The sequence below is a fragment of the Rattus norvegicus genome, chromosome 1 (assembly GCF_036323735.1).
Source record: "Rattus norvegicus strain BN/NHsdMcwi chromosome 1, GRCr8, whole genome shotgun sequence".
NCBI classification, from domain to species: Eukaryota; Metazoa; Chordata; class Mammalia; order Rodentia; family Muridae; genus Rattus; species Rattus norvegicus.
In genome coordinates this window covers 166,066,267-166,092,009 of record NC_086019.1, presented here as the reverse complement: position 1 = coordinate 166,092,009, position 25,743 = coordinate 166,066,267, and the positions used below count along the sequence as shown (strand labels likewise).

Below are 25,743 nucleotides of genomic sequence, written 5' to 3'. Positions count from 1 at the left end.
GCAACCAGAGGGGCATTGTGAAGCTAAGCTAGTCCAGACTTTCTGTTATACCAAAATAAATAAACAAACAACAACAAAACCATTCTTCCTTAAGGCCAGCCCATAGTGCACACATCCATAATCCCGGCATTGGGAAGGCAGAGGCAGCAGACTTCAAGGCTAGCTTCAGCTACATGGAGAGCTCCAGGACAACCTAGGACTGCATGAGAAACTCTCAATCTGCTATGTAGCTGGGCAGTGGTGGGGGACACCTTTAGTCCCAGTACTCAGGAAGCAGAAGCAGGAGGGTCTCTGTGAGTTTTGAGGTCAGCCTGGTATACAGTAAGTTCCAAGACAGCTAGGACTATACTGTAAAACCCTGCCTCAGGAAAAAAATCTGCTATGTATCAACCAGTTGTAGAATTTACTTTGATTATTAATATATCATAACACTGTTTTCATTATCTTCAATTGTAGTGAATTAACAGTCTGTTCCCAAAGGAACAAACTTTTCATGGTTAAAAGAAACAACACATATTTGGGGAGTGGTAGCACACACTTTAATCTCTGCACTTTGCAGAGGTGGACAGATCTCTCTGAGTTCTAGCCCAGCTTGGACTATGTAGTGAGTTCCAGTTTAACCAGGAAACAGACAGACTCTGTCTCAAAACTAGAAGTGGGCTAGAAAAATGGTTCAGCAATTAAGAGCACTTGCTGCTCTCTCAAAGGACCAGAATTTAGTTCCCAGCATCCACTTCGGGTAGCTCACAACCATCTGTAACTCCAACGCCATACGATTTGATACCACTGGCCCCCAAGAAAATCTGGACTTGCACACACACACGCACACACACACACACACACACACACACACACACATATATATATATACACACCCTACACATAATTAAATATAATAAAGAATAAACCTTTTTTGAAAAGCATATAACCTGTTTGAATTTAAAGATGCAAAAAAAATACCTTTATAGTTATTTTCCAGTCATTGAGAAAGAAAATTCAACTTATTTTAAAAATGGCGTTACACATGCTTGCCTCTTCCAGGAAAGCCCATTTATCCTGTGAAGTGATGCATTTCAGAGGGCAAATGTTACAGAAAGTATATGTCCCAAATTCTGGGTAAATAACTTGATATGTCTTTGCAAAAAAAAGATATAAGTAAATAAAACCAGCAAACACCACAATCAGCAGACCTATTCCAACTAAAGCTTGATTATATTTTTCTACCTATACACCACTAAGCCCAGCTCTACTGGTTGCAAGGGCACCTTTAAAACCAAACACCAAGAAAAATATCATAAAGGAAGTGATGCCTACCTCTGAAGAATCAGAATGCCCTTGGACAGAGATCCATTACATCCGGTATAGAATAGCACACTGAGCAAACCAAAGGCTGGACTTTACTCAGATAGCTAGCCAAGTCTCTGAGCAAACTCTGACTTTCATCAGTCTGTCATGACAGCTGAAATTCCAACCCTACAACTTCATTCAATTCTTCTTGAAGCAATAGGAGCAGTAAGACAAGGAAAGCAGAGGAATCAGTTTTTAACCTTGGAAACTGGAGACGACTTCCTGAAAGTGAGAACTTAGCCAGGCTTAGAAGGATAAAAGGATATGAGGACAAGCACAGTGGTAAGCATGCAGTCTGAGCTACTTGGGAGGCTGACAGAAGAGAATCGTTGAGTCTAGGAGTTCAAGATCAGCCTGAGCAACTGACTGCAAAACAGTAATAAAGCATGAAGTCATTTATGCTACCTGAGGAGTAACCAGGAGCCTAAGAGATATCTGAATCCTGATCTAATTGATAACAAGCTGTAATGACCATCAGATATGTTCTTCTCCTTCTCTGAATCCATTTCCTCATCTCTAACACAGGCATTGCGAAGTACACCTCAACAACAAATAGTTGTACGAAACACTAGCCTGACCTGGCACATGGTAGGATTAAATCCTTCCTTATCCCTTTTCCTAGTTAGAACAGAACACACATCAGAGACTGATACCCCAGGGTAAGAGAAATTACTTGCCAGCTAACAGAATAAAGACATTGGTGCTGGGAAGAGACAAAACAAAATAAGAGATTGACCTCAGGGGCATCTTTGGAGTCTGAAAATAGCAAATCCGGGACATATCCAAGTCTCAGCACACACTTCACCCTACTACTGGATGTCTGTCACCCTGTACTGGACAAGTGACACACCATAACATTTAGCACATGGAGAGATGGAAGCCCACTCCTCTGCTCCTCGAGAAAGGCAGTCTTCTGACAACTGCCAGATTCCAGGAGGCTGAGACAAAACCTAGTGCAGGGAAGTACTGAGTCCAGCTGAGTCCAGCCGAGTCCAGCTGCCAGTGTGTTTTAATTAGCTCGACCTTAAAAGTCTATAACCACAGGAGACTTAAAGGGCCCCCAGGGAAAGCCTCTGCCCTTCACACAGTTCAGCCAATTAGATCTATTCAAGTGCCCTAATTCTCATCACTGAATTCTTTAGGGAATCAGACTCACCAAGTTCCAAGTTCTAGCTGAGAGTATAGCTCACATGTTCAGCTCAGAAAAGCTACAAGACAGACAGTAGTATCTAGTATGTCCTGAGATTCTGACACCCATCATGGACAGGCAAACTTAGCTAACACAACTGTTGTCCCCAAACCCAGAGACCTACTGTAACTCATTCTCATAAAAACTATATCCCAACCCATGATAGACTGCAAGGGAGCAAAGGCAAATTTTGATCCCTCAGTTCAAGAGTAACCTCATCACAATAATACTTGCATCTTATATTATTTTAAATATTTATAGTAACTTAGGGATCTTACTATTTTAAAAATATTTGTACTTGCTTGTGTGTGTGTGTGTGTGTGTGTGTGTGTGTGTGTGTGTGTGTGTGTGTGTGTGTTTAAGGCACAGTCTCTCAGGCAAGAGAGACAGCTCAGTGGTTAAGAGCCCTGACTGCTCTTCCAGAAGTCCTGAGTTCAATTCCCAGCAACCACACGATGGCTCACAACCATCTGTTATGGGATGCAATGCCCTCTTCTAGTGAGTCTGAGGAAGCAACAGTGTACTCACATACATAAAATAAATAAATCTTAAAAAAAAAAAGACACAGTCTATCTGTGTAGCCCTGGATGTCCTAGAACTCACTATGTAGACCTAGCTGGCGTTTAAGTCACAGAGTTCCACTGCCTCTGCCTCCTAGGTGCTGGGATTAAAGGTCTGCACGCCAGGCCAGGTCGCACATGCTTGTTACTTTTATTTGAGTGTGTATGTGTGTTTGAGTGTGCTGGCTGCCTGTGTGGAGAGCAGGACAACTCTGTGGAGTTGGTTGTTTCCGTCCACTTTCATGTGGGTCCCAGGGATTGAACTAAGGTCCTCAAGCTTGCACAGCAAGTGCTTTCCTACTGAGCCATCTCATTGGCCCAATGCTTACATTTAAAGAAGGGCGGAAGGTCCTCATAAAAAGAAGTGACTTTAAAACTCAAAAGAGAACTAAGGATATAGCAGTGGTAGAGTGCCTGCCTAGCATGCATAAGGCCCTGGGTTTAATCACCAACACCAAAAGAAAACAAAAAAAAAAGCGAAACCAAGTGTGCTAGTGCATGCCAATAATCCCAACGTTGAAATAGAGACAGGAGGATCACAAGTTCAAGGTCGTCCTCAGCTACATAGTGGGTCGAGGACAACCTAGAATACAATAAGACTCTATTTATCAAGTTAATTAAAATACTTTGTAGGCCTATAGAAATTTCTCAGTGGTTAGATTATATACTGGCTCCAGAGAGGCCTGAGTTTAGTTCTCGGTATCCACACTGGGTCACTTACAATAGCCTCAGGAGCTGAAGTCCTCTCCTCTGCAACTGGACCAGGTATAATGTCCGTGTAATACAGTCAGTCACTCTCCTGCTGTCAATCAAAATTTGTTTAAAGACAGGTGTTAGTGCTGCAAGCCTTTGATCTCAGCACTCAGGAAGCAGAGGCAGATAATCTCTGAGTTCGAGGCCAGCCTGGTCTATACAGTGAGTTCCAGGACAGTCAGGGCTACACAGAGAAACCATCTAAAGATAGACAGACAGACAGACAGACAGACAGACAGACAGACAGACAGACAGGCTTACAGATAGATAGGCAGACAGACAGATAGATAGGATAGGCAGATATAGGTAAACAAACAAATAAATATAAACATGAGTGTGCTGGCTTATGGCTATAACCCCGGCACTTGAGAGGCTGAGACTGAAGGACTACTAAGAGTACCAGGCCAGCCCAGCCAACGTGTTGCATTCCAGACCAGCTTGGGCTACAGAGTGAGATACTAAAACAAAAAATAATAATTGAACAAGTGAATGAAAGAACAAAAGAAAGGAAGTGGGGAAAAAGAAAAGCAGCCAGGTGTATAGTTCCTAGCACCAAAAAGTTAAGGCAGGAAGATCATAGGTTTGAGGTTAGCCTTGGACGACATGAGACATTTTCAGACAGGGAAAGGGAGAGGTGCACATGCCTTTAATCTCAGCACTTGGGAGGCAGGTTGATCTCAGTGAATTCAGAGCCAGCCTGGTCTACATATTACGTTGCAGGTCAGTCAGAGTTACATAATGAGAAAAGGAAGGAAAAGAGGGGAGAAGGGAGAGTGGAAAGGGGAGAGGGGAGAGGGGAAGGAACGGGAAGGGAGACCCAAGCTCTTTCAACCTTTTGCTGGGCATGGCAGTGCATTCTTAAAATCCGACCATGTGGGCGGTAGAGGCAGAAGGATCAGGAGAAAGTCCAAAGTCAGCCTCTGCTACATAATGAGTTTGAGGCCAGTTAGTAATAATAAGGATCTATCTCAAAAACAAACAAAAAATAGAAAATGACAAAGCACGGGCCTGAATTCAGGACTGTCTACATCCATGACCCTTTCTGATATTCCTAGAGCAAAGGCCCAGCTTTTGTTAGCAAGCTTAATAGCAAAACAGTGATTCCAGGAAAACTGCATTTCAAATAAGGCCAAGTGCCCCAGCACTTGGCACTCTTGGCCGCCGTAGTTTCGGTTAGTGGCATGAACAGTCTCCTTACTGAACTCAACACGATTGTGGCTTCGACTCTTCTGACCATACTTAAGTCTACCATCCTGCCTCTACCTCGGACCCTATCTCCTCTGCTCATAAGCAGTTCTACCGTGCCCTTTCTAAACTTTCTTTTTCCCACTGACATTCTGTAAGTATTCTATTCCACTTAATCTTCCTAAATAACCACCTGGGTCCTGTCATTTCCCTGCTTAAAACACACAAGGACTTCTCTCACTGCCTAAAAATCAAGTTTAAATTAAACCAGTGGTTCTCAACCTTCCTAAAGCTGCAACCCTTTAACAACAGTTCCTCACGTTGTGGTGACCCCTAACCATAAAATTATTTTCTTAAAATTATTGTTACTTCATAACTATAACTGTGCTACTGTTATGAATCGCAATGCAAATAATCTAATATCTGATATGTGGCCTGACCCACAGGTTGAGAACCACTGGACTGAACTCTTTAGCCTGACATCCATGACCTTTCTTCAGTGAACTCTTTGTACTTTACTTTATCGCACTTTCCTGCATGGCTACCACACAGCAATCTGGACTAATGTCTCCCAGCTCCTAGTTTTTCTCTCTCCATACCTTTATTCATGACTTTGTCTCTAACTGGAATGCTTCCCTTAACTTCCTTATACTTCTGCCATTAGTACCAGAAGACCCACTAAGCTGCTACTCCTTCCACAAAGCTTCTCTAATCTTGCAGGTGCAGGTGATCCCTTCCTTCTTCCTTACAACAGGACTAATAATACTTACCACAAGTCAGTGAGGCTAGGCAGTGCCTTGCACAAGAAGAGAGCTGTAGTGAAACTTTAAAATAAAATCATGTGGAGTGGGGAGAACTTGACTTGAAAGTACCAAGATACCCAGAGGCCATGATTTGTCTGGCTGGTTGGTCTGGTTTTGTGTTAAGCCAGAGACTAAAGAGATAGCTCAGCTCAGTGTAGCATTTAAGAGTGCTTACTGTCCTTCAGAAGACTCGAGTTCAGTTCCTAGCACCTACACTGGAAGTTCACTACCACCACCCTATAACTCGAGCTGAATGGTATCTGACATTTCTCCAGAGGCATCTTCACTTATGTGCACATACTCACATACAGGCACACATACATAATTTAAAATATTAAAATCCAGCTGGGCATGGTGATGAACACCTTTAATCCCAGCACATGGGAGGCAGAGACAGGTAGATCTCTGAGTTCCAGGCCAGCCTGGTCTACAGAGTGAGTTCCAGGACAGCCAGGGCTGTTACAAAGAGAAACCCTGTCTCAAAAAACAAAACAAAGCAAAACAAAACAAAACAAAACAAAAAGCAGAAAAATAAAATAAAAGCCAGGCATATCGATGGCATATCTCTAATCCCAGAACACTGACATGGGCACATCTCTAATTTTAGGCCAGCCTAGTCTACTCACTGAGTTCCTGGCCAGCCAGTGCTACATAGTGAGACACTACCACATAAAAATAAAAGTAGGGTTGAAGAGTTGGCTCAATGGTTAGAGTGTTTGTTATTGTTGCAGAGGACCCAGGTTACCCTCTGTAACTTCAGTCCCAGGGGACACAATGTCCTCCTCTGACCTCAGCAGGCACCTGACCTACACATGATGCACATATATACATGCAAGCAGAACATTCAGACATTCATACACATAAAATAATAAAATAAATAAATCTTTTAAAATTTAAATAAAAACAAATCTAAAAAAAAAAAAAAAGTCCAGGCATCACCCCCAACAGGCAGCTCATCAGGCAAAGCCATCTGCTTCTACACCTCACAACCTTTTTCCATCCCCAGGATCCACAAAGTAAAATGCAAGAATCTATTCCTGCAATTGTCCTCTGATTACAACACATACATATTTATGCCCACATACATGCATGCATACATAAATAAATGAATAAAATGTAATTTCTTTTTTTAAAAGTAAGGTGAGGTAGTCCATCTACACAATGGAATATTACTCAGCTATCAAAAACAATGACTTTATGAAATTCGTAGGCAAATGGAGGGAACTGGAAAATATCATCCTGAGTGAGGTAACCCAATCACAGAAAAACACTCATTGATAAGTGGATATAAGCCCACTAGAATTACCCTAGATGCACAGAACACATGAAACTCAAGAAGGATGACCAAAATGAGAATGTTTCACTCCTTCTTTAAAAGGGGAACAAGAATACCCTTGGGAGGGAATAGGGAGGCAAAGTTTAGAACAGAGGCAGAAGAAACACCCATTCAGAGCCTGCCCCACATGTGGCCCATACATATACAGCCACCAAATTAGACAAGATGGATGAAGCAAAGAAGTGCAGGCCGACAGGAACCGCATGTAGATCTCTCCTGAGAGACACAGTCAGAATACAGCAAATACATAGGCGAATGCCATCATTAAACCACTGAACTGAGAATGGGACCCCCGTTGAAGGAATCAGAGAAAGGACTGAAAGAGCTTGAAGGGGCTCGAGACCCCATATGAACAACAATGCCAACCAACCAGAGCTTCCAGGGACTAAGCCACTACCCAAAGACTATACATGGACTGACCCTGGACTCTAACCTCATAGGTAGCAATGAATAGCCTAGTAAGAGCACCAGTTGAAGGGGAAGCCCTTGGTGCTGCCAAGACTGAACCCCCAGTGAACGTGATTGTTGGGGGGGAGGGTAGTAATGGGGGAAGGATGGGGAGGGAAACACCCACAGAGAAGGGGAGGGGGAGGGGTTAGAGGGATGTTGGCCCGGAAACCGGGAAGGGGAATAACAATTGAAATGTAAATAAGAAATACTCAAGTTAATAAAGATGAAAAAAAAAAAAAAGTAAGGTGAGGCACGACAGCAGATCCTTGGAGCTTGCTGACTAACCATCGTAGCCTATTTGGTAAGTTCCAGGGAGTAAGAAGTCCTGTCTCAAAAATATGGTGGACAGCACCTGAGGTTAGACAACTACCAAGGTTGTACTCTAACACACACACACACACACACACACACACACACACACACACACACACACACACACACACATACACCTCTGCATATATACACATTAAGTAATAATAATAATATAATGTAAAAGTATCTACCTTACTCCTAGTATAGAATAGGTAGCTCAGATGATAAAGTGTGTGTTCAGCATACACAAACCCTGGGTTCCATCCTCATACCAAATAAACAGGGAGTAGCAGCAAACATCTGTAATCCCACCGCTTGAGAGACAGAAGCAAAAAGATCAAGAGAGTTTCATATTGACTTTGAAGCTATCCTGGGCTATAAAAGAAACTTAAAAAAAATAATAATAATAATAATAATAGGACTGGCTCCTACTATTATATTGAGTATGTCTATTGGACACAGATTATCATATATAATGATATGTTAATGTTAACTGAAGTAAAGACACTATATACATCCAGACACTATCCTAAGTCTTATATCTATAACAATCCAACCAGAATATTACTTTTGGAAGATACAAACTAAATATAAAACAGTAGCTAAACACTTCACCAAGTGATACTACCCACTCAAAATTCATAAGTAAAACAGTCACTTTTTCTCCCTCTCTCCAACCCCCAAACTCCTAATTTTAGCTTTGTTCAAGCTACTTCAGTGGCAGAATAAACTAATGACATTAACAGTTGTACTATTTCTAGTCAAAACGCTCACTTTCCTTAAATCTGGATAGCAGTTTCTTTCCCTTCACAGGAGTTATTAAACAAAAATAGAATTACTTTTGGTCTTGAGATCAGATAAAGCTCAATTCAAATCCCAGTTTAGTCTTCTTGAGAAAACCTTAAGTTCTCAGAAACATAGTGAACAATACACACCTGTAAGGGTTGTTTATAGTTGTAAAGAATCTACCCAAAAGCTCAACAAATCATCATCATTCTTACCAGTGAGTTGGGTTGTATTAATTACATATTTATCTCTTTAGCGATATGAAGTATGAGTTCCAGTGACCTTTGCCCTAGTCAGCAAATGTTTCTCAAAAAAAGACCACTGCAAATTTGACCTCTGTAGACATAAAACAGCACACAAACATGAGGCACAGGTTTCTTTCTAAGCTAAGGAGCTATAGATATATATACACACAGAGGGCATCCCTCTTCCCTGGCTGGTATATTTTAGAATCTGGCTCTAAGAACTTGGCAAACATAAGCCCATTTGTTTTAACGTACACTGTGGTGGTGAGAGTTCTGAGAGCTTCTTGAGAGGCCTGAGATAACCCAGAGAGGCCAAACAAGTACAGAGCTACTGAATCACACTGTGAAAATTAGAGACACATGAGATTTGGAAGCCTGCCTGCCTGCCTGCCAGTGAGATTTCTGGTCATTACCTAGACCAGCGCACAACATGAGGCAACAGGAACTCTGGAAATATGGCTCACAGAGGAAAAGGTAGGCTTGTTCTAGTTGGGCCATGCTGACAGCACAATGGGCTGTTTTCTTTTGAATTCTTCCATCCAGTTCAGGAGGAACCCAACCTAATGCCTTGAAGAAAAGGTGCAAGGAGCTCTCAGCATCACAGATAACATTTTAAAGGCAATCAACAAAGGACTATCCCATCTCCCCGCTAGACAACAAACTCAACAGTGGGGACCACAAAAGGTTGCCTTCTCCATCCCATAACTGCTAAGGAAAGCAGTTAAAGTTTATTTTGTTTCTCTGGCTGCCTCATTTCTGACATGAAATAAACCCAAGTAGACTGTAGAACCAGAGCAGCAGGACACAATGAAGCCTTGTCCACAGGGTCGTGTCCTTCCTGGGCCTAGCCTTCCTCCATTCCTATTGCAGCCACTTGATCAAGGTAGTCACGTCGATTTCAAACAAAAAGTGCTAACCAGAGACACTGGCAAAATATTCCCCACAGAGTATGACTGAAACTGTCACTGACACAGCCTCATTAGGTGCTTAAGAAATAAAAATGAAACAGTTGGCCAGGCAGAAAAATGGTGACCACAAAACCCACAGGACACCAACCATGTAAATTAACCTGTAATCCCAAGGCATACTTACCTAAACCTTTGTTGAAGCCAATGTTGATTTACTTGGTGCTCTCACTGCCCTCTTATCCAATCCAAGGATTAATTCAGTATTATGAGCTCATTTGTTTATTCAACAAGTATCAATTAAACACATGCTCTCTGACCAGCACTGTGGCAGACACAGGAGTAAGCTACATACTTTTACGTACTATGGACAACAAATCAAACCCTTGCCCTCAAAAGACATGAAAATACATAAACAAGATGATGTTAAGAAGAGGATTTTAAAACTGATTTTAACATATACAATATACATATACATATAACTCTTCATATACAATAACTCTTTTTTAAATCCTTTTGAATTTTTTGGTTTTTCAAGAAAGTGTTTCGCCATGTAGCTCTGGTTGTCCTGGAAGTCTCTTGAAGACAGGCTGGCCTCAAACTCACAGAGATCCTCCGGCCTCTGCCTCTCGAGTGCTGGAGTTAAAGGTGTGCACCATCACTGCCCAGCCCTTAAGTCCGTTTTCAATTTCAATCAAAAGATACTATAGCTGAAGTTATAGAGTCAGAAAGGTGACAATGTATATACCAAGTATTTGTTTTGTTTTAAGGGTCTCACATAACCCAGGCTGGCCTTGAACTCCTGATCCTCCTTCTTCTGCCTGCCAGGTCTTGCAGTCTTTCAGTACTGTGGCTGGCTCCAGTGCTCCTGGCACCACACAATGCTGCCTTTCAATGAACAGAAATAAACAAAGTATGAAGTGCATCGCTGTCCCGGAGATAGTAAATGTTACAAGACTCTCGCCAGATCTGAGATATGTGTCATGGCCAGCACCAAGGACTGAGGGAGTGAATAAGAATATGAGATGGGGGAGAACATTCTGGAAGTTAAGAATTTTTACATAATAAAACTTTAAAAAGAAGCAGTAAGTAGCATGTTTGGCTGGATGTGGCAGCATACACCTTTAATTCCAGCATCTGAGAGGCAGGAGCAAGTGGATCTCTGAGTCTATTTGTTTGAGGCCAACCTGGTCTACATAGCAAGGTCCAGGATACCAAGAGCTATATAGTGAGACCCTGTCTCAAAAACCATAATGATAAGGATAGTAACAACGACAAGAGCATGTTTTGTAGACCAAGACAACGAAATGCGCCAAGAATGCAATGAACGGAGCAGAAGAGAAGCTGCTCTGCAGCTGGATCCCTGAGTCCAAAGAGCAGCAGAGACTCTAGCCCACACCTTCTCTGGTCTAAGCTCCCCAGCAGAAGACAGTTATACTCCTGTTGGCTGTTCCAGGCTTTTCCTTTCATATTATCATTCAAAACAAATGTTCTCCACTCTGTAAAATGTGACAGACTCTCAGTCCCCCCCAATGAACTCTCACCTGCCTTAGCAAGTGTACCAACAGGAAAGAATTTGTTAGATCCTCAGAGCTTGCAAAGCTTCTCCTTGGGAGTTTTCAAGTGACCACAAGTAACCCTACTGGTTTAAGATATAATACATCATCCCTGTGTGTAGAAGCAACCCACTGGGTCAAACTATGGTGTGACATGTGGCATAGGCTCTGACCCACCTCCTTTAGAGTCTATTCTACATGCCTGGACAGAGACCTTCTGTTTCTCTGAATTGAACGACCAAGAGGGTAGTAGAAAGCACAGTTACTAGTCCCACTTGCCATGCATACTGCTGGACTTACTTTTCTGAACCTTACATCAATGCTTTTCAGCTATCTAGGACCTAAGAGGCAGAATTTGGACCTCTCTTCTGTTTGGATCCTGGAGACTTCGTGTGCAAATGTCTGTAATATAGTAGAGAGGCCCCACCACAAAGTAGGAACAACACTGAGTGAGAATTACAGAACATCAGATATTATCCCTGGCTACGCAATATACTGGCAAACTTGTTTATTCTTCTCATATGTAAAATAAGACATTTATAAGAGATGCTACCTAAAACTTCTTCTGGTCATGACACAACTAGGATGTTAAATCCTAGTACCTAATGCCAATGGCCAAAGAGACAAAGTAACTTATTTTCCCCTTCTTTTCTTTATGATACAGGTTTACACAATGTAGTCCTAGTTTGTCTGAACTATTTCTAGACCAGGCTGGACTCAAACTCACAGAGATCTGCTTACCTTTACCTCCCAAGTCCTGGAATTAAAGGAATGTACCACTACACCCAACCCAGAGTAAGTTTTTTCATCTGTCAATGTGTAAAAGTTATTTCAATCCTCCTGTAAGAAGGGGGATTGTCGGGTTGGAGAGATGGCTCAGCGGTTAAGAGCACGGACTGCTCTTCCTGAGATCCTGAGTTCAAATCCCAGCAACCACATGGTGGCTCACAACCATCTGTAATGGGATCCGATGCTCTCTTCTGGTGTGTCTGAAGACAGCTACACTGTACTCATATGAATAAAATAAATCTTAAAAAAAAAAGAAGGGGAATTGTCTAGAAACCAAGTTATAGTGTTAACGACTTCAACACCAGTATCAAAAAGTTGTTGGGAAGCAGGACCAGAGCTTAGGATAAAAAACTAGTTAGGACTGGTCTTGAGGAAAGCAAGGAGAAAAAAACACCATGTCAAAGCGAAGAAGTCATTATGAACCAACAAACATGATACCAAAGGCAATACAAGACTCTAAGTTCCTAGGACAAAAGGCCAGGGCGATGGCTCAGCAGATTAAAAGCACTTGTCATATAAGCCTAATGACCCAAGTTTAGTCTCCAAAACCCTAGTAGAAGTGACTTCAGAAAGTTGTCCCTAACCTCCATATGTATGCTGTGTGCATGCGCACAAGCACACACACATACACCACACACACACACACACACACACACACACACACACACACACACATAAATATTTTTTTTAATTATCCTTATGTTTCTGGGAATGGTGATGCACAGCTTAAGTGGTGACTGAGGCAAGGGAATTTCTGTGAGTTTGAGACCAGTCTGGTCTACTACAGACCTGGCTAGTTTCAGGACAACCAGAGCTATATAGTGAAACCCTATATTTATAGAAAAAGAAAAAAGGTTCTAAGAAACTCAGGGCAAAAAGGCAAAGGTCATAATCCCAGATTTTGGAGGTAGAGGCAGGAGGATTGGGAGTTCAAGGCCATTCTGAACTATACCAGACCCTATGTCAAAAAAGAAAGATGAACATACAGATAGATAGATTCTAGGAGGTAAACAAAAGAAGTGAAGGAAAATCCAAAAGGCTATAGCACCTGGAAAGCATTGTTCCCAAGAGCATGGCTCTTGAGTGACACCAGAGGCATGACTAAAGATGGCTCCAATGATACCTGCCTTTCTGGTCTTCACATTCTGTGTGATCCATCAGTGAATATGGGCTGACTTTCTCCTAACCATTATGAAAGAAGTGATAGCCTAACAATTCTAAAGCTAGACAATAAAAAGATTGAGCTTTTTATCCTGGGTATCCTCCCCGCGTCCCTTCTCTCATCACTTATTCTGGGAGACAGAAGCGACCTCTCATGTCCTAAGATGGCTCAATATAGAGAAGCTCATGTGACAAGAAATCAAAGCCTGCCAAAAGCAATGTAAATTAGCTGAAAGCACACACTCTTGCCTTGCTTGTGCCTTTAGCCATAGTCAGCTGCTTTACTGTAACCTCAAGTAAGGCCACAACCCACCACCAGGTTAAACTATACTCAGATTCCTGACCTGTAGAAATAAAGAGACAAAAATGCTTATTTTAAGCCTTGAAATTATGCCATGATTTGCTATGCATCAATAAATAACCAACACAATTGAGGACCAAGTCCACTTGCCCAACTATTTCAAGCCTGCAGGTGGCCCTAAGAAAGTGGTTATAGCCAGAAAAAAAGGAAGAGTTTAAGCCAGATAGAAAGTCAAATACTGTCAACCATATTCTATTAACCATTCTCTCAGGTCAAAAGTAAACCTGAAATAAAAGCTCAATTCCACTGCACCCAGAATCTATATCTCAAGAAAGACGGCAGACACAACTACCCTTAGAGATACTCATAGAGTCTCAATGACGTTTTTAGGGCCTTCAGAAACCAAAGGCTGAGAGGACCCAAATGGCTCACATCATGCTATAGCAAAGTTCCAAAGTTCTCAATTTTTAGGACAAATAAAAGTTCTGAGGCAAAAAGAAATGACAACCTCTTCACTAGATCCAAACAGCTAGTAAAGGAAGGTGCTAGACCCCCAAAACCCTAACTTCATGATGTAGCCAACTCTGACATTATTGAAAGCAAACCTCAATCATCCCACTTTGTCTAGGCATCTATCTAGCTCTACCCCTCTCAGCAGAGTCCTTTGTCGAATTAGTTTTTCCTTACCACTCTTTACTCTTTGATCATCCTTGGGTTTTTGAGATAGGGTTCCTCCATGTAGTCCCTGACTACCCTGGAACTTGCTCTGTAGTCCATGCTAGCTTCCAACTCACAGAGATCTGCCTGCCTTTGCCTCCTGTGTGCTGAGATTAAAGGCCTGTGCCACCACCACCCAGCCACTCTTCATTCTTATCGCTTTTCCTTTCCCAATGCTGGGAATGAAACCAAGGGCCTTGTATGTTCTAGATATCCCAGACACTCTTATCTGGGTTTGTTTTGGGTTTTTTTTTTAACTTGTAATTATAAGACCCTGGTCTCTTTAAAATCTTACACATATGGACTGTCCAGATGGCTCAACCAGTATAGACACACAGGCCTGGCAACCTAAGTTTGACCCCTGGAACCTATATATCTTGGTTTGCTTTCTATTGCTATGACAAAACACCATAACCAAAAGCAACGTGGGGAAGAAAGTGCTTATGTGGCTCACTAGTTGGAGTCCATCAAGGAAAAACCAAGGCAGGAACTGAGGCAAAGACCATGGAAGAACAAGAATTACTAGCTTGTTCCTCATGGATTGTTTAGCCTACTTTCTTCTACAACCCAAGACCTCTTGCCCAGGGATGGCATCTCCCACAGTGATCTGGGCTCTCCCACATCAATAAAATGCACCACAGATTTATCTATAAGCAATCTAATGGAGGTATTTTCTCATTTAAGGGTCCTCTTCCCAGACTCTAGCTTGTATCAAATAAACAAAAAATGGACAAGAAGATCACTTGAAGACAGGAGAGAATTTATTACTGAAAGTTGTTCTCTAACCTCAGACACATGCACCACCTACCCAAACACACATATACATCATGCTCACACACATAGTAAATTAAATTAGTTAATACTTCTTCCAAGTAAAATGAGTTTATTGGTCCCAAACTGATCTGGAGTTGAATATTTTTTCATTTCTTATTGTATTAGTGCAACTGTAACTCTGTGTTGTGTGTGTGTGTGTGTGTGTGTGTGTGTGTGTGTGTGTGTGTACCTGTTATAGCATTCATGTAGAGGTCAGATGACAACTTCAGGACTCTATTCAGTCCTTCCATGGTAATTTCCAGGGACTGAACTCAGGTCATCAGGCTGGTATGGCGAGAGCTTTTACCCACTGAACCATCTCATTAGCCTTTTCTTTTACTCTTTAAAAACAAATATAAGGCTTATTTATCAATGATCCTAAGTGAATATGAAATTCTAAAAGAAGGAGTTTTCCAAATAAGTGAAGCTTGTGTCTTTAAGCAACCCCCTCCAAGAAAAATACTCAACTTTCAAGTACCTAGCAACTACAGTAGCATCCAAACTACTTAACAAAATCTAATCAAATGCACAGACCTTATAATATGTATAGTATGCCATAAACCAAGCCTTGTGCTAAGAACTATAATTGTTCTGGTCTCATTTATCACAAGCTAGCTTCAAAGTCCTTACATAGCTAAAGACGGCCTGTCTCTACTTCCTGAGTTCTGGGATTACAGATATGAGCCACCATGACCAGTTTATGCCATCCTAGATATTAAAACCCAGGGCCTCATGTATGCTAGGCAAGCATTCTAACAACTAAGCCAATCCCCAGTGCAGCTTTGTAACAAATGGCTATCCTATTCAAACACCTTGGACAACATACCTACAGCAAGACTGTAGCAGACAGAGGTTGTGAATATGAGAGAAATCCACACACTTTGGAGCATACCAATGAGTAATGTTTTTGATTTAAAAAAAAAATAGCACAAGCCCAGATTCCCAGTTACTGTTTTGAAACTATCCTTTTTAGCTATATGTTCTAGAAGGCAAATTGTCAGCTACAAATTCTTCTTGAAAATAGCAAAAATGAGGATAAATAAAAGATTAAGAAGGGGCCTGAATTTAAATAAAAATAGAAGTGCCTCAAGTAAACAGTACTAGCTCCAAAAGTTGAAAAAAGGTCCAAACATGAGACATTCAAAAGAAGGAAAAATAATACAATCTCATGCCAAAAGTCGCTGATTACCAGCTTTTCCAACAAACCTCAACAGTGGGTAGACTTAACACAATAAAAACAATAAAGTACAGCCATTCCTCTATTCCTTCACAAAGATCCCAGGGAGGAAATATATATATATATACACATACACACACACACACACACACACACACACACACACACACACACACACACACACAAAGTACTATGCCTATATCAGAAAGTCATAAAAAGTGCCCTTGACTTAATAAAGAAAACTGTATTGTTACTAGTTTATTTTTTGTGTGCATACGAATTTTACATTTTGTTATCTTAGGGTTTCATATGTTTTATAAACAACAAAAAACAAACCCATAGTAAGCTAAGTTTTATATCTTTTTTTCCTCCTCAAGAGCCTGACAGCCAGAGCTGCTGAGTTTCCTGAGAATCAGTCCCCACAGATAGAAATGTACCACAAGACGCTCATGAAGCCACTCTGCAATGTGTCTCAAAGGCTACCATCAGGAAACCAAAGACTCCACAGAGGACTTAGAGCCCAAGGTCTCTGAAGACCAAGGAAACCATTGCCTTCAACGAGGCCTCATTCCTTCTGGCCAACACCATAGCTGGTAGAGATTTCATTTTGAAAACCAGGTAAGACTCAAACTTTTTTAAGACTTACTTTAATCATGTGTATGTGTGTATACACATGAATATGTAGAGATGAATATAGGACATGAGTATGAGTTTGGCCAGAGCAACGGATTCTCTCAATCTGAGTTATAGGCAGTTGTGAGGCACCTGATATGGGTGTTAGGTAGCAAACTTTGTCCTCTAACAGAACAGCATATGCTCTTAACTGCTGAGCCATCTCTCCAATCCATGCCCTCAAACTTCTGATGATCATCTTGCCTCTGTCTCCTAAATGCCTGTGATCATAGGCATCCATCATCACACCTGGCCTACATTATCATTTTCAATATTCTCTTGCAAGTTAGTATTTCTTCTAAACATATGTGTATACAATATAAATGCAATCAAACACAGTGTTAACAGTACCTATAATTTTTGTCACCAGTCAAAATCATGTACAGTCTCACATCGTAGTACACTGTTACAAATAACTGAAAATAGTATTTATATTCATCATAACTTTAAAATTATGGTAATTATGAGAACTAGCAATAGGTCACACATGACTGCATCCAGGTGCTCACATGAAGCAGCTACCCAACAATGAAGCACCTGTCTAATTACCAAACCACCCGACAGTGAGAGCCCACACATTCACACTGGTTACCCACATCCAGAATACCCTTTCCTTCAACCCCCCTCGGTCACCTTAGGTTAGTATAGCTTATACAGAGCTCTCTTCCTTTGCCTACACAGTCTATACTGTTAGAACTTGAACTTGATTAAATCTATTCATGATGTTGCATTTAGTATTATCTAAATAAATCCAGACATGGTGGCACAAACATACTTGTAACTCAAGCAATCCCAAGCACTTGGGAGATAAGAGGCTGGAAAATCAGGAGCTCAAAGTAATCTTCATACATAGTAAGCTCAAGGCCAGCCTGGGCTACATGAAACTCAAGCTCATTGGGTAGTTCCTTCTAGAGCAGAGGCAAGCAGTATAATAATATAATATAATGTAATAATAACAGTCATTACCCTGACTTACACACTGAATAACTAAGTCAGTATCTTTGACTCAAATATCCTAGTCTAGTTTCTTTACCAATAACCTACTATGAAATTTATATTTACTGCCTCTCTGGGTATCAGTTTCCTTATATATAAAAATGAGTAGGATGAACTACTTAACATTTCCATCTCTTAACTTTTAAATTAAGCAACCACATTTTATCCCCAAGATCTGAGAAAAACTGTGGGGGAAACTGTAAAGCCTCCCCCAGCTTTCCCAGGCAGGGTTAGTCACTTGGTCCTCAGGAGTTGCCACAGCTGTACGTATGTATGTATGTATGTATGTATGTATGTATGTATGTATGTATGTATGCATGTATGCATGCATGCATACACAAATATACACACCCAAACTATGACTTTTCCAAGGTAACTTACAAGCTGAGGTAGTGCTAAGAAAAAGAGTCAGAGTCCTGAATTCAAGCACTGGTTCTCTATTCTCTATCTAACATTGGGAAAGTTGTTCAACTTCTCTCATTTAATTTCCTATGCTATAAAACAAGGATGACATTTATCAGAGAAGCTGCTTGTAATAATTAAATGGAATAAAAGTTTATAATGAGCCAGGAGTGGCAGTGCATGCCTTTAATCCTCCACTTGGGAGGTTGAAGCAGGTGAATCTCTGTGAGTTCCAGGCCAGTCGGAGCTGCACAGTGACTGTCATCATTATTGCTGATGTTACTGTACCACGTTCTGTCCTGTTAGACAATAGGTCCTAGCTTTAACTATGCCTCCAGTCCCTCCTCCTGCTTGCATTGTCCTCCATTCCACTTCTCACAAGACAATGTTTATTTGTGTGCTTATGAACTGTGTCCCCAGCAAGAGTATAACTTCCATGAAGAAGGAAGATGACCCTTTCATTCATCCTTAAATCCCCACCTAAAGCACACAGAGTATGACCCAGAGCAGCCACTCAAACACTTGTTGAATAAACAACATATGAGCTGGCGCTGTTTAATGTTTGCTGAATCAATTAACCTAGCTAAAGGTGACTGTCAAAGCTAAGGCCTGGAAGTAAATATGTCCTGGCTGCCCCAGGATAGTGTGTCCCTCTTGCCAGCCCCTGTATTAGCTTCAACCAAGCCCCACCCACATGCTCTTGGCTCCAGCCTTGTTCCAGGAGCCACCCTCAGCTAAAATTAGCATAGCTACCAAGATGGCCAGGCCATTTATAGCCTTGGAGGCAGCAGCAACTAATTGGGTGGGCTGGCTGGGTCCTGATGGGTCACTCCAAAGAAGCTGATTGAGAAGACAGCCTACACTCTACATAGATGCCTATCCTCCAAAACCTTACTTGAGCTAAACCAGTTTCTGATTCAAAACCCTCAAAACCACCTATCATGGCAGCCACAACTCCAGACTCGACCTGAGGTCTCTTACACAAAACACATTCTGTAGAAAACATTTGAATTTCTGCAAGCAATGACCCTAGAGCGTATAAGTTCCTGATACTCATTCTGAGTCAGCTTAAAAAGTATAGGCCCTAGAATAACACAGTCATAGACAGATCTCTCCTGAGAAAATGACTTAACACAACTGGGTGTTCAAATATTTTTTTAAGACAAAAAGTGACAGGAAAGTTCTATCCACTGCCTAAAGAGAGCACTGCAAGCTCAGGGTTCAGAGGAGATTCTGTTTGTCTGGTTGGTGGGTGAGGTGGTTTGGTTTTGGTGTTAACTAAAGATCAAATCCAGGATACCATGCATGCAAGACATGTACTCTATCAACGAAGCTACCAGTATAACCTCAGCCCCATGGTCAGAGTTAGCTTTTGGCCTGTTTTTTATATTTATTTTTATTTTATGTGTATGAGTGCTTCACTTGCATGTATTTATGTGCACCAAGTGCATGTTGGGTGCTCTCAAAGGTTATAAGAGGGCAGCAGAGCCCCTAAAAACTAGAGTTAAGGATGGTTGTGAGCCACCATGTAAGTGCTGAAAACAGAACCCAGATTCTCTGCAGAAGCAACAAGTGTTCTTAACAGTGGGTCATCTCTCCAGCCCCTGGTCAAGAAAACATGAAAAAGTCATTAAGTATTTCTTTCTTTTTTTTTTTCTAAGTCGTGCTGGAAATGGAACCCAGGATCTTTCATAACCAAGCTAACCAAGCACTCTACCACTAAGCTAAACCCCTAGTGCACCATAAACATTTTTTGAGACAGTCTTCTCTATGTATTCCTAACATCCTGGAACTCACTTAGACCAGGCTGGCTTAGAACTCACAGAAATCCACCTACCTCTACCTCTGCCTCTGAGTGCTGGAACTATAATTACATGTCATCATTCCTGGCCACCATAAGGATTTTAGCAAAATCCTTGGAATCAAATCTTATGACACATTAAAAGGTAATGGGGTGGTTGGGGGCGGGGGGCTTCTTTTATCAACACCTTTCCTGAAGAGGAAAAAAAGCATCCCTTTTCTTGGATCTCAGACACAGAGACACCAGGGACTACCTAATTTCCAAAAGGAGAGCAACATCTTCTAGGCCCCACCTAGAACTCCCTTAACAGGACAGGACCTGAGAAGATGGAAGACGTCCAGGACTTAAGATCAGAACACCTGCTTCAAATACCAAGCAAAGAAGCCAGCCTACTCTCTCAGTCCCTCAGTCTCCCTCAGTCAGTCTGTCAGTCTCGCGCTCTCTCTCTCTCTCTCTCTCTCTCTCTCTCTCTCTCTGTGTGTGTGTGTGTGTGTGTGTGTGTGTGTGTGTGTATACATGTGCACAATGTGTATTTGTAAGCACATATACCATGATGTACATATAGAGATCAGAGGACAACTTTATAGGGTCAATTCTCTCCTTGCACCTTACTTGGTCCCAGGGATTGAGCTTAGGTCACCAGATATGCACAGGCAGAACCTTTACTCTCTGAGCCATCTTGATAGCCCAAGGCATTTATTCACATGTAAAAATAAGGATTTCCCTGCATTTTAATAGGGCTATTGTGAGTCTTTGCAGAATAAGTCATATAACTGTAAAATACAAGCTGTACAGAGCACACAAATTTACCAGTTAGGTTGAATCTTGCTGAGAAAAATGGTAGCTAGCCAGGCTACCATTGTGGCCTGTAGTCCAGTCCTTGAGTAGTGGAGGCAAGAAGATCAAGGGTTTAAGACCAGCTTCAGCTACATTTTAAGTTTAAGGCCAACCTAGGCTACTGAAGATCCTATCTCTAAAGAAAGAGAAGGGGGCAGGGCGGTGTAGAAGGCATAGCTTTAACAGCAAGTAAAACCCCCCCTGTATTCTATGGACACAGAGAGCTTGGAAAGACTTCAAGAGTCCCTAGCTATATCAACAGTGTCTCTCCAAACCCTTTGCATAATCTAGGGTATAAGCCACTTCTTTGAAAAAATTAAGTCCCTGCCTGAGCCAAAGTTCCATAGTGACACAAGGAGACAAACTACCAAAACAATACAGGTAGGAAGGACACCCACACTCCCACAAAAGCCATAGGCATTCCTAACACACAGTCTCTGAGACTTTCCTCCCTGGAATATAATTACTACAACGATGGAAGCCAGTTTCTGAACTAAGAGGAAATAAAGATAAAAAGAGAGGCCTTTATGGCATAATCGGAATACTCAGTCCTCTAAAATAGGATATATGAGGAATGTCTCCATAAAATCAGCATGAGGTATTCCCGAGGAATGCTGGAATGCTTCCCTACCTTAGGCAAAAGGTGCACACCACACACACACACACACACACACACACACACACAGAGAGAGAGAGAGAGAGAGAGAGAGAGAGAGAGAGAGAGAGTCAACTTCCTAAAGGCTTTGCTAATGCCTGAAACTCGAAGCTGCATCCTTTTAGTTTAGATCTGACATACAAAACGGCTCTCAGAAAGATTGATTTTATGCCATACACACATATTCTGAAGTGAAAACAAAAGGATAAATTACCAATTATAAACCAGGATGTCTGTCACTGCGACTGCAGAAATGCTACTCGGGCTTACTTCACAGTTCAACCATAGACCCATGGGGGGAAAAACATTTAAGCTAAGTTTCAGAGGCCTAAGAGACTTCCTATGAAGATGCAGGATTCATTTGCAGGAAGGACCGATCCTAAAAACCACAACTCTAACTCCATGCTTGTACAAGGGGCAGTCCTGGCCTCATCTGCAAAACAGCCCTTGAAACAACTAAAATTTCAACAACCAAGTCAAGAAAACTGAAAGAGGGCAGCCCAAGAAAAAGTCTACCACTAATGCAATCCACAAAACACTCCACCCACGGTGATTTATATCCTTCACCTACTCGTATCATCAGATACCCACTGAGACATCCCCTCACTGAATGTGCCTGTCCTCAAACACCCTAACTATTCTTCTGCACCCAACCCTTCAGGCTACACTCTGAGGCAGATCACAGTGACAGGGTGTGAGAAACAGAAAAAGAGAACTGGTGAACTTCTAAGCTTTGTGTAAATTAATTATATTTTTTAAAGGTTCCTTTCTACTGTGAAAGTATTGGCCGCAGCTACTGCTGCTGAGCGAGGCTCCACAAGTATACGGGGAAAATAAGAACAGATTAAAAATAATAACACGGAACCCTTACTCTCATCAGTCAGAAGAAACGGATTAAGTCAACAAGTGGTCCCAGGATTTTTTATTACAGAGAAGTCAAGAAAGGGCCATTTAAGTCCCTAGTGGTAAACAGGATTCCATCTAAGGACTTGCCTTGATATTTCACACGGGCACAACCAAAAGACAGATTTCCTAAGGGAAAGGAGGGACTACGGTTCTCACGGTGGTTAGAACAGAAAGGCACACCTGAACACCAAGCTATAGAAAAACAGACCCAGCCCTGCCCTGATCTTCCCTGCCCACCTCCAGTGGCCTCAACCCACCACCGCCACCCACCCACCCTCTTAAACCTCAAGTGATAAAACTGGCTAAAAGCGATTTTAACATCTGAGAAAGCCACTCTTTCAGACAAGAAGTCCTGAATGGGCCCTTAACCTTACTGATCTAAAGAGTCAAGGTGTCCCCAAGAGGCTTCTCACTACCATCCAGAGGAGGGATAAGGAAAGTTGCTCAGAGGAAAGACTAACATTAGGCATGACTGCTACACGAAAGAACTTCTTGGACTACTGAGACTACACAGTGCTATGGTGTATCTCACATGTGCGGAAATTCCAACTTGCCCACTTCGAACCACTCAGTTTTGAGTCAATTAAGCCCTCAACCCAGTCCAGCCCGCCGCCAGGCCTTCTTTACCTGCTTCGGTAGACTCTTCAGAAGTCGCCCCCGAGCTAGCTCCTGTATTCTTCTCACTGTGACTATGGCTGAGACTCTGGCCCTGATGCAGAAGGAGCCCCCAAAGAAGCCACAGGGCAAGACGAGCGCACACATCCATGACGGAAGGTCTCGGTCAACATGCGCCTGCTGTAGACACCTTTGGATCCCAGAAGCAAATCCCAGAGTCGGGGAGTGCAGACGACGGTTCCAAAGCAAGATGCCCTCGCGGCGTCGCCGCAGCTGTCCAGCCACCTGCGGGCTTACCTCCTTCGACAACCGAAGGTCAAGTGCCCCAAGTTTGGACGCAGAAGGATCGGAGTCTCCGGTCCAACTGTGGGTCCGCCGAAGCTGCGGCGGCGGCGGCCTGAGCTCTAGCTGCTTCCGGAGAGTTTGAGCAGGGTGGCTGCGGGGCCGCTGTCAGCTCCGCAGCTTGCTGCACCCCTGCGGGAGGAGGCGGGCAGAATCTCCCGCCCGCACGGAGGTGGGGGAGGGAGAGAAGGGAGGAGAGAAGGGGGGCACCTGACCTCGCCCCGCGGACCAGCGGTGAGCCTCAGCAGCTAGGGCTTCGGCGTGCGACCTACAGGCCCTAGCAGACACCGATGTCTCTAGGATCCTAAGACTCCTAGGCCGAGGTCAGCGCCCCCGCCGGGTCCCGTACCTCTGCGGCTCCTGGTCCCCCGGTGCAGCAGGCGGACGCGCACGGGCCAGGCCCGGGACAGCGGCTCCCGGGAGGGCGGGAGGGCGGCGCGGGGCGGGCCCGAAATGGGCGGGGGCGTGCTCTATCGCCGGCCCGCCCCGCGCCGCCCGGCCCCCAGCGAAGCTCGGGCCCGCCCCAGAGCCGGCTTATCCCGGAATAACCTGTTGGAGACCGCCCGCCAGAGCCCCCCGCAAATGGCGGGGTCTCGTTGGGGCCCGACCTGCGCTGGTGGTCGTCAGGACCGCGGCCCCGCTACAAGGATGGGGCCTCGGCCTCGGCCGTGAGCACCCCAGCCTCCCGCTCTAACGCCCGCCTGCAGGCGGGCCCCTGACACGCAGTTGCTCAGGTAACTCAGGCCTGCGGCGGCGGTGACAGCTACTGCCCTATCCGGATCTCCGGGCCGCAGAGCTGCTCTCCGGGCTCCACTGTTAAGCCAGTTTGGACAGAAACCCCGCACTAGGATGACAGACCCGGAACCGCCTGAAGTGATTATGGTCCCGCTAGGTTTGGCCCAGGGGCGCGCTCCCAGCCCCCAACTCCCGACTCCCAGGCTCCGCCCTTTCGACGCGCCTCGCAGCCAATCGGCTTCCGCCTCTCTGCGGCTCAAGAACCCGCGCCTCCTGTGTGCTGTACGCAGCGGTTCCTGGTGGTCATATATAAGTACTGCAAAAGAACTAGTTCCTAGGTGGCCCTGATCCTTTCTAGAGGGTTACCGAGGGAAGGGGAGCCCCTAGTCAAGCTCTTTAGAGGATACGAGTGTTTAAAAAAGAAATTATTCCAAAAGTGGAATGAAATGTCCATCCCACTGTAGGTAAAACTTCACCTGTACATAGCCTAAAAGATCTATCTGCCTTCCTAACACCCCTTCCTGCCTCTGATCTACATCAGATGCCCTCGTGTAGCTCTTGCAACCCACCCCTCAAGCCCCAACCTCTTGAGGTTTATGGGGTAAAGCCTGTGACCGGTTCCTCCTATCTCGTTCTCCTATCTCTCTGATTCCGTTAGAGGAGATGGTAACGACTTGAGTATAAGTGCCCCAAAAACAGAGAACCCCGCCCAGGCTTCCTTTAACAAAGCCTATACTTCCTGTTCTCTTCTCAAGCGTTACTGTCAGCAGATCGTTACGGAAACCTCCGTGCCCTACCCCTGTCCTTGGCATCGGAGGCAGGAGACTGGATTAGGCCCAGTCCCTCTTCTGACAGTGATAAACCAGCTCCTGTTATGAGTGAGCCCTTTGAAGACCAGAACACGGATTTGCCCAACAGCTGCCTGGCTTAAGGGTTAGGCTGTTGATATAAAAATACATGTTGGACGTCATCTACTATCACTCTCCCCACTCTGTTAATCTCCCATCGCACTGGCCTTTTTTTTTTTTTCTTTCGTGTGTGTGTGTGTGTGTGTGTACTTTTACAATATAATCAAACCCAGAACCTCAGACATGCTAAACAAGCGCTCTATATGCCACACTAAAAATGGACCTTCAGGAAGTTCCCAAACACATCAAACAGGCTTTAGAGCATTTGTGTCTGTTATTTCTTCTACCGGAAACCTTCCTCACCTGCTCTACTTCCCCACCGGCTCCTCACCAATAAACTTAGACTCTTGTTACTCTAGATATTGTTCAATAACCTTAGAAGGGCCAAGTCAAGGCTGACAAGATGGCTCAATGGGTAAAGGAGCTCACCACAAAAGCCAGACAAACTGAATCCCAGTATCAGAAGCCACATTGTGGGAAAAGAGAATG

The 25,743-nt window shown here is 43.3% G+C and overlaps 1 protein-coding gene across 8 annotated transcripts in view; it reads right to left on the bottom strand.

Annotated features, from left to right (window-relative positions):
- The window catches only part of Stim1 (stromal interaction molecule 1), a 163,284-nt gene extending 138,724 nt beyond the window's left edge, over positions 1–24,560 (bottom strand). For 5 of the 8 annotated variants that reach the window (XM_063267236.1, XM_063267232.1, XM_063267252.1 and 2 more), the window contains exon 1: positions 23,282–24,560. In XM_063267236.1, coding sequence (XP_063123306.1) covers positions 23,282–23,420 — 139 coding nt within the window. In that variant the 5' untranslated portion in view covers positions 23,421–24,560. The remainder of the gene's footprint in view (positions 1–23,281) is intronic. The other 3 variants (XM_063267229.1, XM_063267233.1, NM_001108496.2) reach the window with 2 other exon arrangements.
- Between the last annotated feature and the right edge of the window lie 1,183 nt (positions 24,561–25,743).